This window comes from Adiantum capillus-veneris, chromosome 5, assembly GCF_014529385.1.
Source record: "Adiantum capillus-veneris isolate H3 chromosome 5, ASM1452938v2, whole genome shotgun sequence".
NCBI lineage: Eukaryota > Viridiplantae > Streptophyta > Polypodiopsida > Polypodiales > Pteridaceae > Adiantum > Adiantum capillus-veneris.
In genome coordinates, this window is record NC_140935.1 from 20,633,505 (window position 1) to 20,651,510 (window position 18,006).

The 18,006-nt window shown below is 41.0% G+C and overlaps 1 protein-coding gene across 1 annotated transcript; it reads left to right on the plus strand.

Moving 5' to 3' along the window:
* The first annotated feature begins 266 nt into the window (after nt 1-266).
* Nucleotides 267-910, plus strand: LOC147456977 (protein SLE1-like). The gene is made up of 2 exons (XM_086513486.1): nt 267-424; nt 558-910. Exons 1-2 carry the CDS (start codon nt 401-403, stop codon nt 792-794), a joined length of 261 nt encoding a protein of 86 aa, XP_086369612.1. The 5' UTR covers nt 267-400; the 3' UTR covers nt 795-910.
* The last annotated feature ends 17,096 nt before the right edge of the window (nt 911-18,006 follow it).

An 18,006-nucleotide genomic window follows, 5' to 3' on the forward strand; every position in this document is an offset into this window, starting at 1 on the left:
CCTGAAGATTCTAATCAAATAGATTTTTCTAGATGTGTACGACATACGTATCTCCTGAAGATTCTAATCAAATAGATTTTTCTACATGTGTACGACACACTCTTGTTCTTGAATCTTCTCTTGTGGACATGTCTACAGAAGGAGTTAAATGAGCAAGGTGGGGACGTGCCATTTCAACCTTCGCGCTGGTAAAACTACGTAGGCTCCACGTGCCACCAGACGCAGCGCTGCGTACTTGCTCGCTTGTATTATAAAAGGAGGAAGCCCGCCTCTGCAATTGTCGAATTGGCTAGAGCACATCTACACAATATACACTTATCACACAACAACGCCGAGAAAGGAGCGCCAGCACTGGCTGTAGCTGCGTAGACTTAATCCGCGGAAAGACACGATCGTTAAGATGTCGCTTTCTGAAGAGGCACAGGTAACTCTCTCCTTTCTGAAGAGAGGAGGTTTGTTGCAGCTGTACAAATGCATGTGAGATCATCTCAAGTTGGTTTTCATCCTGTGCTATGTGATTGAGTGAATGAAGGCTTGGTTGATGTGTGTTTTTGTAGCAACGCATCGTGGAGGGAGGGCGCAAGGGTGGGCAAGCGCGGGCGGAGCAGCTGGGCCACGAGGGATACCAGGAGATGGGGAGCAAGGGCGGCCAGGCACGCGCCCAGCAGATGGGCCGGGAGGGCTACCAGGAGATGGGTCGCAAGGGTGGTCTGGCCACCGACAACATGTCCGGCGGGGAAGCGGCCCAAGCCAAAGGCGTGGATATCGACGAGTCCAAATTCAGGACCAAATGAGTAGATATATAGCTGCTAAATAAATGTACAGTTCAGCTTGCGTAGCGAAATAGTATGTAGCACAGTAGCACTCACTAATTTTGGTTATGCAATCCAAATGCGACTAATTTTGGTTATGCAGTGCAAATGCGACACCTCTCTCTCTCTCTCATAAGAAAAATCTTCCTACGATGTTACTCTCCCCCCCCCCCCCCCCCCCTCCCCCCCCCTTCCTACGTTGTGAAAATCTTATCCTCTCTCTATTATAATCTTATGGTTTTGCGCGTTCAAAAACTTGATCCCATCTTGGTACACTCGTTCAAAAACTTGATCCCATCTTGGTACTCTAGTACACTAGTTTAACAGATGTGTAGAATACTAATCGGTTATTTAAACTAATTGCTAATTGCTAATATAGTACGATTATTGTTATATAGCCATTTAGTTGCACCTAATCTAATTGTTAATTGCTAATATAGTACGATTATTGTTATATAGCCATTTAGTTGCACCTGCATGTACACATGATTTTATTCTAGTTGTTAGCTATGCACATCTTATTATGATTTTGCATAATGCCATCTCTCATGTGCATGTTGTGCACAATAAACCACATCAAATCGGGGAGGACTGTTTGCCTTGCTCTAGCCATGAGCCTCCTAGAAACATAGGATAAACCACATCAAATCGGGGAGGACTGTTTGCCTTGCTCTAGCCATGAGCCTCCTAGAAACATAGGATATGCATAATGAACTCATGTCTCCATGATAGAAACGCTCCAGCAAGCACGATTATAATCGTGTACTAACGCACATCAAATCAGGAGGACTGTTTGCCTTGCTCTAGCCATGAGCCTCCTAGAAACACAGGATATGCATAATGAACTCATGTCTCCATGATAGAAACGCTCCAGCAAGCACGATTATAATCTTGTACTAACGCACAATGCCATCTCTCATGTTCATGTTGTGCACAATGATCCACATCAAATCGTACTAACGCACAATGCCATCTCATGTTCATGTTGTTCATGTTGTGCACAATGATCCACATAAAATCATACTAACGCAAATGCCATCTCGTGTTCATGTTGTGCACAATGATCCACATCATCATGCGAGAGAGCTCTTACTTGCTCTAGCCATGATCCTCCTCCTAGGAACATAGGATATGCATAATGAATATGTTTCATGTTGTGGATCATTTATGTTGTGCACAATGATCCACATCATCGAGAGAGCTCTTACTTGCTCTAGCCATGATCCTCCTCCTAGGAACATAGGATATGTATAATGAATATGTTTCCATGTACTAATGCACAATGCTATCTCTCATGTGCATGTTGTGCACAATGATCCACATCAAATCAAGGACTCTTCCTTCGACAAAAACAATCTAGAAAATACTCATCGTCATATCATGTTCATTGTACTAACGCACAATGCCATCTCATGTTCATGTTGTGCGCCCAATGCCATCTCTCGTGTTCATGTTGTGCACAATGATCCACATAATCTAGAAAATATTCATCGCCATCTCCTGTTCATTGTACTAACGCACAATGCCATCTCATGTTCATGTTGTGCCGATGCCATCTCTCGTGTTCATGTTGTGCACAATGATCCACATCATATCGAGAGAGCTCTTACTTGCTCTATCCACGATCCTTCTCCAGAAACATAGGATATGCATAATGAATATGTTTCCATGTACTAATGCACAATGTTCTCTCATGTGCACAACAATGATCCACATCAAATCGAGGACTCTTCCTTTGACAAAAACAATCTAGCAAACATTCACTGTCAAAATAAAAAGAATCCACCAAGATTTCACTGCCAAAAATAGAAATCAACCAAAGATGACCATGGCACATCGCGTTTTTGTGATTGGCCATCCTCGATTCTATCAATTTTGATCGAAATTTGAGCTCCAATCTCTTACATATTGGTAGTATCCATCATCTAACGTCTTCACTCCTCCATCCACATTCTTAAGAGTAAGGAACTTTTTTTTGTGCTTACATCTTTGACCATAATACCTTTTCGTACATAGGAAAAAGATGTGATACCACCTCCTTGTAGATGATAGAAACTTGTTGATTTTGTTTTGTGCTTACATCTTTGACCATAACCTCTTTAACTTGTCATTTACATAGCTAGGAGTTGATCATAGCAGATAGAAGCTTGCTGATTTTGAACATGTTCAACAGAGTTACTTACATGCCTTTTCGTACATAGGAAAAGGATGTGATACCACCTCCTTGTAGATGATAGAAACTTGTTGATTTTGAACATATTTAACAAAGTTGATTTTGAACATATTCAACAAAATTACTTACATGCCTTTACTTGTTGATTTTGAACATATCTAACAAATTATATTCTTCCATGCCTTGCCCTAACACGAAATAGGTGTGAAACTTCTTTGTTACTTTTCGGTTGATCTTCCACCTCTTTGCCCTTCCTTCTAGTGCACCTTTGGATCTTCATGAATTCGAAGACCCGCACTTGCGATGAAAATTTCACCTAATTAATATTCTAACTTACCTTAAGGCTTTTGAAAGTCATGTTATTATGATGGTGAATGTGTAATGCATGCAAATGATAGATCGGGGTACCTATATTTATTTATCTTAAACATTTCTCACAGAGAGCATGACCCTAGTTCACCTGATAACCTACATTTCTCTAGACCCTTTCAAAGGTCATGTCATTCTGATGGATATGCAACTAATGCATGCAAGTGATAAATGCAGGGGTGATCTTTTTTAAAAAAAGCAGCACCTTGGGCTTGCCATTTTAGACCAATGCATCCCCTTATATAACTCGCTTTTAAATTCTCTATAAAATTTTCGCTTTTAACCTGCTTGCTTAGCAAATAATATATAAACTCACTATTTTTGATTATGCAATCAAAATTCTCTCCCCCTCTCCCTCTCTCTCTCTCTCTCTCTCACACACACACACACACACACACACACACACACACACACATATGTACACAATTGTTGTGGAATAGTTCCTACAATGTCCCTACCCTCTCTCGCTGTGCCTCTAAAAATAAGAGTCTTGGACGACATCTCTCTCTCTCTACAATATTTATTTTTGTGTAACACCCATATGCACAATATTCCATAGTCACAAAATTTGTGACTCCCTCGAGATACTTGTGCACAATCCTCTCTCTCTCTCCCCTTTCTTTTTGTGTGCATGCTCTTGTACACTAGTGAACACCTGTAGAATACTAATTGGTAATTATTGTATTTAATAGGATTATTGTTATTTGCCTATATAGTTTCATTGGGTACTTACTATCATATCATGGCAAACATCATTGTTGCAACGACAGTATTAATACAATACAACTCCCAAAACAATGCTAGTGTTGGCCAATTTTTCAAGAAATCCAAATAAATTAGAGAATCCTTTAACTAGGAAGACTACTCATGCCAATCATCCTTATCGGTGGGTTTCAAAGAGGCTCGTGAATTGTTTTTATGTTTTGGAGAATTGTTTCATCTACACTTCACTACTACAATACTAAAAAATTTTAACAAAAGAATGCGAAAGTAGCCACTAATGGCAAAAACAAGCTATCTATAGAGCATGGAAAATATGTGTTGGTAGTTATACATCTCACACTCCAATGATGCAAGTCTTTTATTACATGAACATGGATATGGACAAGAGTCTTATGAAGACAAAAATCTTATCGCTGTTTAAATGGGATGCCCAACTGTTTAAATGACAACCTTGGGAGTTTTAAGTACTTTTGCCTTAAGAGCCTAGTTAAAATAAAACATTTATTGCAATTGGGAATTACAGTTTGATTTTTAAGGTTGTAGAGCCCTTGAATGCCATATTTGACCTTTCAAAGAAATTGATGATTTTCTAGGATTTTCCTTTGGAGGGATATATCAAAAAAAAAATCCCTTCTTGTGGAAGGGTTGTTAAAAGCAATATTTCTCTTGAAGGGCACTTCTTAGGTGCGTGGATTTAATTACAGTGAATTATTTGAATCTTGCAGATTGACATTTGATTTGGATCTTCAATGACAAAGATGGCAGAATACAAGACTTTGTGTTCTCCTAAGACATTGTCTGGATCTAGATGTGTGTGTTTCAAAAGTTGTAATATTGGTAGATTGGTAGTAAGAAGTTCATAAGACTATTTTGTTATGTTGAACAACCATTGCCATAGATTTTATTTAGCATCTCAATTCTTTGAACCAAGTGTTCTTAGTTTGACATGGATCTAGATGTGTGTGTTTCAAAAGTTGCAATAATGGTAGATTGGTAGTAAGGAGTTCATAAGACTATTTGTTATGTTGAACAACCATTGCCATAGAGTTTATTTAGCATCTCAATTCTATGTACTAAGTGTTCTTAGTTTGACATGTTGGTATAAAAAATAAAAGATTGTAACAATTTGTTTTTTCATTCATTGTTGTAAAAAAAATACAAACTATTAGAGTGGAGATTGATAATCACTACTCTTTCAATCAATTGTTTTGTACTTCAGTAGTTGAGTGGTGTCTCTATAAGCAGTGGATTTATAGTTTTTTATTTTAATAGAGCTTTAATCTTCTTATAGTCATTCATTTTCAATATTGTTTGTGATATTTATTCAAGGAATTTTTTTAAATTATCTTTTTTTTGCCTTAAATCCTATATGGGAATCCGCCTAAAGTGGCACATGGTTTGGTTTGAAATTGATCCTTATGCAAAGGGATGCTACCAAATATTTTACAAATTATCAATATATGTAAGATAGGGAGTTAGAATTTATTGCAACAATGTTTGTATATAGAGGGGATGGTTAGTATGGAATGGATTGTATATAGAAGTTTTCTCTAATATGGGTGCACACGCGCAACATACCTCCATTACTAATAGTGAATTCCTTGGCCACTCAATGTGGCATTTTAGTTTGGATTTGAGCCCCATGTCATTCGCTATAGAAATTTAATAAATAACATTGTTTTGATGAAAAACTCTTGAGCTTATTATGTTCAAGGGGTTAGCTATGGGTTGTTGTTTGTTAATGTTTCTTCAATCTTAGCATTAATGGGGATGTACGACTTGTTAGAGTGCCTTGTGGATTGTGCCTATAGGAGTATGATAGGTTCCATCCTCGTAATTGGTTATGCTGGTGGGGTAGGCAGAAAGAGTTGATATGTTTTGATAGCTCAAAAGGTAATATCAAGAAGTATGTGAATTTGCCAATAGGCATCATTCATTAAGTTGCTCCATTTATCATAAATAACGAGAGTTATGATTAGCTATAGGCTTTATATATGATCAAGTTGATGCTGATGTGAATGTCAAGGTGAAGGAATTGGTAATGCTAATGGGAGAAAGGCCAAGTAACTATGAAGAACAAGAGATCACCGAACAAGCTTTCGCTCGATGGTGGGAATTGAAACTTGCTAGGCAAGTAAATATTTGAAGACATGCATTTTTAATTCATGCAAGCCATGGGTGTTGACTTGCCTAATGGTGGGTGAAACAAGAAGACAAAGTGTAATGCACCTAGCTAAAAGTGGCAATGTCTATTCGAATCTTCTTGTGAAGCTATACATATTTTTGGTAAAGAGCGACAATCCTTTCAGTGGAGTTGTCCTCGAGTGTTTGTTCATACGTCGAACGAAGTGGACCCGCCAACCTACAAGATATATGAAGGACAAGGAATGATGTTAGTGTATGTGAGCTTCATGTGTTGAAAATTGTAGCACTGTGATTGCATGGAGACTACCCAAGCTAGGATTTTGAAAACAGGGGGAGATTGCCTAACATTTGACCAACTTGCTTGAAAAACACCAACTAGTTCAAACACGGTGTCTTCAAGAGGACCCAAGAATGCTCGCAAAACTGTGAAGCATTTCATCAAAGATCTTGGTGTACCACACAGTCACACAAAGCCTGATGTTCGCTCAGAGAGAGAGAGAGAGAGAGAGAGAGAGAGAGAGAGAGAGAGAGAGAGAGAGAGGTTGCACAATAATTTCTCCTTAAACAATGGTTGTTGAGAACCAAAGGTGCATGAACTATGACGAGGTGTAGTAGATTTGCAGACGCGTATGCTGGTTGAGAGGTTGACGGGTTGAAAAAAAAAGGTAAAATAGAGACTATTTACTTGGTGAGCCCAATGTACTTTTTTACATTCTACAGCTAGGAGTTGGCCTCTTGGCATGATCTAGGCCATTGTTCGCCATTCTAATCATACTGCCAACAACGTCACAAAAAAGTAACTCATGGAGCTACTAAGAAAGATAACGACACTAAACAAGAAAGCTTCTTCTGAAAAACAAGAAATCCTTCAAGATAATTGCCATTCAAACCCTCCCATTCTTCAAGATGGTACATATGCTTATACGATAAGAGGTTGCCCCCTATTATCTCATGGTTACACCATATGTATAATGGAGGGGGGAGAGAGGAAGGGGGGGGGGGGGGTATAAAGGGAGGGGTGAGTATTGAGGATTTTACATTTTTATTATTGAGGATGTTCTAGCTATACCAATTGGAAGTATAGATGTAACCTCACCTATTCCCATGTTTTTCGCCTTATTGATATGTACATACAGTTGCAAAAACCTAATTTCTATAAAATATTATGTGTGTGACATGAAACTGACTTAAAAGACAGATATATATATATATATATATATATATATATATATATATATATATATAATGAATATTTCTTTTCTTGGCTAAATTGTGTAAGCATGTTTAAGTATTAATAAAAATGGGATGCCCAACTGTTTAAATGACACAACCTTGAGAGTTTTAAGTACTTTTTCCTTAAGAGCCTAGTTTAAATGAAACATTTATTGCAATTGGGAATTAGAGTTTGGTTTTTAAGGTTGTAGAGCCCTTGAATTCCATATTTGACCTTTCAGAGAAATTGACAATTTTCTAGGATTTTCCTTTGAAGGGATATATCAAAAAAATTTCCTTCTTGTGGAAGGGCTAGTTAAAAGCAATATTGCTCTTGAAGGGCACTTTTTAGGTGAGTTAATTTAATTACAGCGAATTATTTGAATCTTGCAGATTGACATTTAATTTGGATCCTCAATGGCAAAGATGGGAGTACACAAGACATTGTGTGGATCTAGATGTGTGTCTCAAAAGTTGCAATAATGGTAGATTGGTAGTAAGGAGTTCATAAGACTATTTTATTATGTTGAACAACCATTGCCATAGATTTCATTTAGCATCTCAATTCTATGTACTAAGTGTTCTTAGTTTGACATGTTTGTATGAAAAATGAAAGATTGCTACAATTTGTTTTTTTATTCGTTTGTTACCATATACATGTGGTAGTGATGTGTGTGAACACACTAGGACCGCTGGGGCATTTTTTCCCTCTTTAGGAGTTTTTTCCCCCCGTGCATTGTATATACGCCCATCACTCTAGGGCTATAAATCTTTCCATTGCACACTAAGTTATACACTCTCCATTGTGTGCCTTGAGCTTCCTTTATCTTGTCTAAGCTGTGTGCGTTTCTCTACAACCCTAATTCCAACAATTGATATCAGAGCAGGTTTTCTTCCCGGGCTTAGTCGCCAACTGCTCTAGTACACGCCTGCTCACTTTCTTCGATTCCAGTGAGCTTTGGCGAGCGTTCGCAGGTAGACTAATATTTTGGGTAAGCTCGTAGAGCTTGGTCTGCTCAGATTTTTGATTTGGGCTCATTTCGGCCTCCGTTTCCACTACAGGCAGTACTGCACAGGCTATTTCGTCATTTTGTGCAGAATTTCTGTCAGTGCCCTTTTTTGCATAACAGGTACCTTATATTCTTCTACTATTTGTGCTATACAGCACGTGTTGTTCCCGCTCCGTTTCTCCTGTTTTCGGGCAGTTTTCACATCAAGTGCAGCATTTACCATGGCTGACAACAACAACACAGATTTGTTCAAGATGTTTGCTGCTGAGGACAGGTTTGATGGGGACAACTACCCTATGTGGGCTTATATGATGCAACATGTTCTTGTGTCAAAGGGCATCTGGAACATTGTTCAGGGCATTGATGTACGTCCTGGTTCTGAGGATGTAGGCGATGTTGAGGATGTTGCAGGTCTTGTGCAAGGATTGCTACTGTTAGAGTTGTTTTGCCTACGGTAGAACAAGCTCATTGGGATGTAAAGAATGTGTAGGCTCATGCATTAATTGCGTTGTCTATGAAGTGCACCATTGTTCCTCACATCCGCTCAGTGAAATTGTTGGAATTAGGGTTGCAGAGAAACACACACAACTTGGAGAAGACGAAGGAAGCTCAAGGCACACAATAGAGAGTGTGTTACTTAGTGTGCAATGGAAAGATAGATAGCCCTAGAGCGATGGGCGTACATACAATGCACGGGGGAGAAAACCTCCTAAAGAGGGAAAAAATGCCCCGACGGTCCTAGTGTGTTCACACACATCACTACCACATGTATATGATAACAAATCCCCCCTGGAGTGATGCGGTGAACGAGAGCTGGCACATGAGTAAAGGGAAGTGCCATGCCCTGAGGACAGGATCAGTCCACAAAGGGGAGTAAGCCCAAAGCTTTGCGGAAAGCTACAAGCTTCTCACGAGACAATGCCTTTGTGAAAAGATCTGCAAGGTTGTCCTGTGTTGGCACATAAGCCAAGCTGATCTCTCCTGCTGAGAGCCTCTCCCTGACATAGTGGTAATGCACCTCAATGTGCTTTGTGCGAGCATGAAAAACTGGGTTCCTCGCAACTGCCAATGCGCTCTGACTGTCAGTGTAGATAGTGTTGGCAGTGTCCTGTCCAACACCCAAGTCAGCCATAAGGCGTCTGAGCCATACACACTCAACCGTAGCTGTGAAGACTGCCCTGTACTTAGCCTCACAAATCGAAGTGGACACAGTAGGTTGCTTCTTACTCAACCATGATATACATGAACTGCCAAGCATGAAACAAAAACCACTTGTGGACACTCGCGTGTCAAAACAACCAGCCCAATCTGAGTCCGAAAAAGCATGTAAGTCTGGCGGCAATGATCCCCCCTTGGGATAAAACAAGCCAAGATGTAAAGTGCCACTAAGGTAGCGGAAAATCCTCTAGACAGCCTACCAATGCTTAGACCCTAGGCTATGCATAAATCTGCTGACCTGCGAGACTGCAAACTGAATATCTGGCCTCGTGTTGCATACATAAATGAGGCAGCCAACAGCAGTTTGGTAAAGAGTGACATCAGCAAGATCGCCAGCATCATGTAGACTCAACTTCAAACCTGTTTCCATGGGAGTGGCAATAGGTTTGCAATCCTCAAGTCCAAACTTACATAGCAATGTCTCTATGTAACTTTTCTGACACAAGGCAATACCACCATCACACTGCTTAAACTGTATACCCAAGTAATGATGCAACAGCCCCAAATCTTTCATCTTGAAAGTAGCATTCAAATCAGCCTTAAATTCAGCAATATGTCTCTCATTTGGTCCAGTGATCAGCAAATCATCAACATAAAGAACCACAATGAGAAATACATCATCCTCACGCTTTACATACAATGTGCTTTCTGTTGGACTGTTACGAATGCCTCGTTTAACCAAATGAGTGTCAGCTTTCTCATACCAAGCACGAGGAGATTGCTTCAACCCATACAAAGCCTTATTACATTTGCACACTTTGTCCTCTTGTCCTTTTATGACAAAACCGGGAGGCTGCGTTACATAAACTTCCTCAAATATGTCACCATTCAAGAAAGCAGTAACAATGTCTGATTGACGTACATCCCAACCAAAATGAGCTGCCAATGCACATAGAAAACGTACAGTAGTTATACGACAAGTGGGAGCAAAAGTCTCTTCATAATCTATGCCTTTTTGTTGTGCATAACCCTTTGCAACAAGTCGAGCCTTATGGCAATCGATCTCACCATCCGGCTTGCGTTTCAACTTGTAAACCCACTTCGTACCAATGGCCTTTTTGCCAGGAGGCAAATCACATAAAGTCCATGTGTCATTCTCTATAAGTGCATCATATTCTGATTTCATGGCAGCAATCCAATTTTCTGAATTCTGTGCTTCATCAAAAGACAGAGGCTCCTCAACATCATGTAAACTAGACACAGCCAAAGCATAACAATCTGATGCATAAGATGCATGGCGAGAGCCTGAACGAGTACGACTAGATAAAGGTGCATCCAATTTACTGTCACGCAAAGTGTGCACCAGCCATTTTGGCATACCTCTAGCCTGCTCATTTTCAGCCCTTTCCTCATCAAGTACATCATGTACATCTGCATCAGTAATAGGCTGTTCTAAAACATTTTTAGAAACCCCCATAGGCTGTATATTTGCCTCATTAGAACTTACATTCGTATTTCCACCACTGAAAAGAGGCAACAAAGTGTCATAAATGTCCTGTGAGCTTACATTACTGTCTCTAGTACATGACAGCAAGGGCTGAACAGAATCTTCCACAAACACTACATCCCGTGAAACCAGAATACGTTTTGTTTGCGGATGATACAACCTGTAACCTTTGCTTTCATCACTATAACCAACAAAAATACATTTGACAGCCTTATCATCCAATTTTCTGCGCTGCACTTGTGGCACCAAAGCATATGCCAAACAGCCAAAAACACGCACGTGCTCAATAGAAGGCTTTCTATCATGCCATGCTTCATATGGAGTAATAGACTGCAAAGCTTTCGTAGGACACCTGTTAAGTACATAAGTGGCACACATGATGGCCTCAAGCCAAAAAGAATGCGGCAAAGCTTGACTTTTTACCATACATCGTGCCATTTCCGTTAGTGACCTGTTTTCCCCCTCAGCAACACCATTTTGCTAAGGTGTATAAGGCACTGTACATTGGTGTTTTATCCCACGACTAGCCAGAAATGCATTAAATTCATGAGACATATACTCCCCCCCTCGATCGGAACGGAGGGTGCCCATAGTACATTTTGAGACATTTTCAGCCATAGCCAAAAATTGTTTGAAGCACATAAAAACTTCAGACTTCGCTTTAAGCGGAAATACCCATGCATGCCTGGAGTAATCATCAATGAAAGTCACGAAGTACAGGTAATTGCCCAAGGACGGAGTTTGCATGGGCCCACAAACATCACTATGCACAAGCTGCAACCTGCATGTGGCCCTAACTGAACCATCCTTTGGAAACTTAGAACGCTGCATTTTACCCGGAATACAGCCTTCACAAACATGTTTGACAGGTTCTTCAAGAGGCGGCAAAGAACCAACCATATCAGATTTCTGCAAACGCAGCAAACTGGCAAAATTCAGATGACCAAAACGTGCATGCCAAAGTTTTGCATCTGAAATAGCCCTTGAATCTGCAACATCATTTGCAAAATTTTGTCCACACTTGTCATACAAAGTGAGCTTATACAGCCCACGGCACAAAAGCCCAGATGCAACAATTTCATCACCAAAACTGAGATCATGAACTGTACATCTGTCATCCACAAATTTGACTACAAGTCCAAGTCTAGCAAGTGCGGATACAGACAAGAGATTCTTCTTGATCCCAGGTACATAAAGTGCATCAACAAGTGTGAAGGAACTGCCATTAGCAGCAGTGAGCAGAATCTTTCCAACTCCCTGAACTGGATAAGAGGCGTTGTTGGAACAAGTGACTGAATTCCCATGAGGGACAGACTCGAGAGAGGTAAACAATTCACGATGTGAGGTAATGTGCTTTGTAGCACCACTGTCGAAATACCACACATGTGAATCTGCAGCAACTGACAAGCATGCATCATGGACAGCAAGATTGTAGGTGCACTCTGCGCTAAAAGCCCATTCTGCATCAACATCAGCATCACAATCTCCTTTCACAGAAGACTCAACAATGGATGCATTTGTAGTGGAACCAGCATTTGCAGTGGAACCACCCTCTTTCTTCTTAGCCTCTTTGGCCTTCAACTTAGGACACGACTTGATGAAGTGATCATTGGCTTTACAATAATGGCAACGCATCTTCTTTTTGCCCTTATCACCAGAATTGCCAGACGAATTGCTTCCAGCAGAAGCATTAGGAACAGAATTTTTGCCACTCGCAGCAGAACCATAAGAAGTGGCTGCATTACTGTTACCACCCTTTCTTTGAGAAGCAATAAAAGCCTGTTCAACTGCACGCTGCCTAGTCCTGTTTTTTCTAGAAAGTGACTCTTGCAACAGCAATGTGCATAATGCATCAAACTTGACAACTTCAGGATTTCCTTGGGTCATGAGTCTCCAAGTACTAGCAAAAGTCTGGTAGGAATCTGGTAAGGCATCAAGAACAGTCTGCACAAGGGAACTGTCCGAAATGACTTCACGTGCAGAAATGAGTTGCTCATTGATATCCTTGACACTAGCAAGGAAAGTGTCCATATCATCTTCCTCATGCATAATCTTCGACTCTAGCTCTTTACGCAGCAAAGAAATTTTAGCCTCATTGCGGCTTGCATAAAGACCTGCTAGAATATCCCAAGCCTGTTTTGCAGATTTTGCTGAACGGATGTGAGGAATAATGGTGCGCTTCACAGACAACGCAATCAATGCATGAGCCTGCACATCCTTAACATCCCAACGAGCTTGTTCTGCCGTAGGCAAAACAACTCTAACAGCTGCAATCCTTGCAGCAAGACCTGCAACGTCCTCAACATCGCCTACATCTTCAGAACCAGGACGTACATCAATGCCCTGCACAATGTTCCAGACACCTTTTGACACAAGAACATATTGCATCATATAAGCCCACATAGGGTAGCTGTCCCCATCCAACCTGTCCTCAGCAGCAAACATCTTGAACACATCTGTGTTGTTGTTGTCAGCCATGGTAAATGCTGCACCTGATGTGAAAACTGCCCGAAAATAGGAGAAATGGAGCGGGAACAACTTGTGCTATATAGCACAAACCGTAGAAGACTATAAGGCACCTGTTATGTAGAAAACGGCACTGACAGAAAATCTGCACAAAATGACGTAATAGCCTGTGCAGTACTGCCCGTAGTGGAAACGGAGGCCGAAATGAGCCCAAATCAAAATTCTGAGCGAACGCTCGCCAAAGCTCACTGAAATCAGAGAAAGTGAGCAGGCGTGTGCTGGAGCAGCTGGCGACTAAGCCCGGGAGGACGTGACCTGCTCTGATACCAATTGTTGGAATTAGGGTTGCAGAGAAACACACACAGCTTGGAGAAGACGAAGGAAGCTCAAGGCACATAATAGAGAGTGTGTTACTTAGTGTGCAATGGAAAGATAGATAGCCCTAGAGCGATGGACGTACATACAATGCACGAGGGAAAAAACCTCCTAAAGAGGGAAAAAATGCGCCGGCGGTCCTAGTGTGTTCACACACATCACTACCACATGTATATGGTAACAGAAATCTGCAAAACATGCTTGGTATTTTGGCTGGTCTTTATGCAAGTCGCAATGAGGCTAAAATTGCTTTGTTGCGTAAAGATCTGGAGTCGAAGATTATGCATGAGGAAGATGATATGGACACTTTTCTTGCTAGTGTCAAGGATATCAATGAGCAACTTATTTATGCTAGAGAAGTCATTTCAGACAATTCCCTTGTGCAGACTGTCCTTGATGCCTTACCAGATTCTTGCCAGACTTTTTCTAGTACTTGGAGACTTATGACCCAAGGAAATCTAGAAGTTGTCAAGTTTGATGCATTATGCACATTGCTGTTGCAAGAGTCACTTTCCAGAAAAAATAGGACTAGACAGCGTGCAGTTGAACATGCTTTTATTGCTTCTCAAAGAAAGGGTGGTAACAGTAATGTAGCCACTTCTTATGGTTCTGCTGCGAGTGGCCAAAATTCTGTTCCTAATGCTTCTACAGCAGCACTTCGTCAGGCAATTCTGGTGACAAGGGCAAAAAGAAGATGCGTTGCCATTATTGTAAAGCTAATGATCACTTGATCAAGTCGTGTCCTAACTTGAAGGCCAAAGAGGTTAAGAAGAAAGAGGGTGGTTCCACTGCAAATGCTGGCTCCACTACAAATGCAGCCATTGTTGAGTCTTCTGTAAAAGGAGACTATAATGCTGATGTTGATGCAGAATGGGCTTTTAGCGCAGAGTGCACTTACAATCCTGCTGTCCATGATGCATGCTTGTCAATTGCTGCAGATTCACATGTGTGGTATTTCGACAGTGGTGCTACAAAGCACATTACCTCACATCGTGAATTGTTTACCTCTCTCGAGTCTGTCCCTCATGGGAATTCAGTCACTTGTGCCAACAACGCCTCTTATCCAGTTCAGGGAGTTGGAAAGATTGTGCTCACTGCTGCTAATGGCAGTTCCTTCACACTTGTTGATGCACTTTATGTACCTGGGATCAAGAAGAATCTCTTGTCTGTATCCGCACTTGCTAGACTTGGACTTGTAGTCAAATTTGTGGATGACAGATGTACAGTTCATGATCTCAGTTTTGGTGATGAAATTGTTGCATCTGGCCTTTTGTGCCGTGGGCTGTATAAGCTCATTTTGTATGACAAGTGTAGAATTTTTTTTTCAAATGCTGTTGCAAATTCAAGGGCTATTTCAGATGCAAAACTTTGGCATGCCCGTTTTGGTCATCTGAATTTTGCCAGTTTGCTGCGTTTGTAGAAATCTGATATGGTTTCTTCTGTGCCGCCTCTTGAAGCACCTGTCAAACATGTTTGTGAAGGCTGTATTTTGGGTAAGATGTAGCGTTCTAAGTTTCCAAAGGATGGTTCAGTTCGGGCCACATGCAAGTTGTAGCTTGTGCATAGTGATGTTTGTGGGCCCATGCAAACTTCGTCCTTGGGCAATTACCTGTACTTCGTGACTTTTATTGATGATTACTCCAAGCATGCATGGGTATTTTCGCTTAAAGCGAAGTCCGAAGTTTTTATGTGCTTCAAACAATTTTTGGCTATGGCTGAAAATGTCTCGAAATGTACTATGGGCACCCTCCGTTCCGATCGAGGGGGGGGAGTATATGTCTCATGAATTCAATGCATCTCTGGCTAGTTGTGGGATAAAACACCAATATACAGTGCCTTATACACCTTAGCAAAATGGTGTTGCTGAGAGGAGAAACATGTCACTTACGGAAATGGCATGATGTATGGTCAAAAGTCAAGCTTTACCGCATTCTTTTTGGCTTGAGGCCATCATGTGTGCCACTTATGTACTTAACAGGTGTCCTACGAAAGCTTTGCAATCCATTACTCCATATGAAGCATGGCATGATAGAAAGCCTTCTATTGAGAACATGCGTGATTTTGGCTGTTTGGCATATGCTTTGGTGCCACAAGTGCAGTGCAGAAAATTGGGTGATAAGGCTGTGAAATGTATTTTTGTTGGTTATAGTGCTGAAAGCAAAGGTTACAGGTTGTATCATCCACAAAAAAAGGTATTCTGGTTTCACTGGATGTAGTGTTTGTGGAAGATTCTGTTCAACCCTTGCTGTCATGTACTAGAGATAGTAATGTAAGCTCACAGGACATTTATGACACTTTGTTGCCTCTTTTCAATGGTGGAAATACGAATGTAAGTTCCAATGAGGCACATGTACAACCTATGGGGGTTTTTGAAAATGTTACAGATCAGCCTATTACTGATGCAGATGTACATGATGTACTTGATGAGGAAAGGGCTGAAAATGAGCAGGCTAGAGGTATGCCAAAATGGCTGGTGCACACTTTGCGTGACAGTAAATTGGATGCACCTTTGTCTAGTCGTACTCCTTCAGACTCTTGCCATGCAGCTTATGCATCAGATTGTTATGCTTTGGCTTTGTCTAGCTTATATGATGTTGATGAGCCTCTATCTTTTGATGAAGCACAGAATTCAAAAAATTGGATGGCTGCCATGCAATCAAAATATGATGCACTTATAGAAAATGACACATGGACTTTATGTGATTTGCCTCCTGGAAAAAAGGCCATTGGTACAAAGTGGGTTTACAAGTTGCAACGCAAGCCGGATGGTGAGATCGATCGCCATAAGGCTTGACTTGTTGCAAAGGGTTATGCACAACAAAAAGGCATAGATTATAAAGAGACTTTTGCTCCCACTTGTCATATGACTACTATGCATTTTCTATGTACATTGGCAGCTCATTTTGGTTGGGATGTACATCAATCAGACATTGTTACTGCTTTCTTGAATGGTGACATATTTGAGGAAGTTTATGTAATGCAGCCTCGCGGTTTTGTCATAAAAGGACAAGAGGACAAAGTGTGAAAATGTAAGAAGGCTTTGTATGGGTTGAAGCAATCTCCTCGTGCTTGGTATGAGAAAGCTGACACTCATTTGGTTAAACGAGGATTTTGTAATAGTCCAACAGAAAGCACATTTTATGTAAAGCGTGAAGGTGATGTACTTCTCATTGTGGTTCTTTATGTTGATGATTTGCTGATCACTGGACCAAATGAGAGACATATTGATGAATTTAAGGCTGATTTGAATGCTACTTTCAAGATGAAAGATTTGGGGCTGTTGCATCATTACTTGGGTATATAGTTTAAGCAGTCTGATGGTGGTATTGCCTTGTGTCAGAAAAGTTACATAGAGACATTGCTATGTGAGTTTGGACTTGAGGACTGAAAACCTATTGCCACTCCCATGGAAATAGGTTTGAAGTTGAGTCTACATGATGCTGGCGATCCTGTTGATGTCACTCTTTACCAAACTGCTGTTGGCTGCCTCATTTATGTATGCAACACGAGGCCAGATATTCAGTTTGCAGTCTCACAGGTCAGCAGATTTATGCATAGCCCAGGGTCTAAGCATTGGGGCCAGGCTGTCAAGAGGATTTTACGCTACCTTAGTGGCACTTTACATCTTGGCTTGTTTTATCCCAAGGGGGGATCATTGCCGCCAGACTTACATGCTTTTTCGGACTCAGATTAGGCTGGTTGTTTTGACACACGAGTGTCTACAAGTGGTTTTTGTTTCATGCCTGAAAGTTCATGTATATCATGGCTGAGCAAGAAGCAACCTACTATGGCCACTTCGAGTTGTGAGGCTGAGTACATGGCAGTCTTCACAGCTACGGTTGAGTGTGTATGGATCAGACACCTTATGGATGATTTGGGTGTTGGACAGGACACTGCCAACACTATCTACACAGACAGTCAGAGCGCATTGGCAGTTGTGAGGAACCCAGTTTTTCATGCTCCCACAAAGCACATTGAGGTGCATTACCACTATGTCAAGGAGAGGCTCTCAGCAGGAGAGATCAACTTGGCTTATGTGCCAACACAGGACAACCT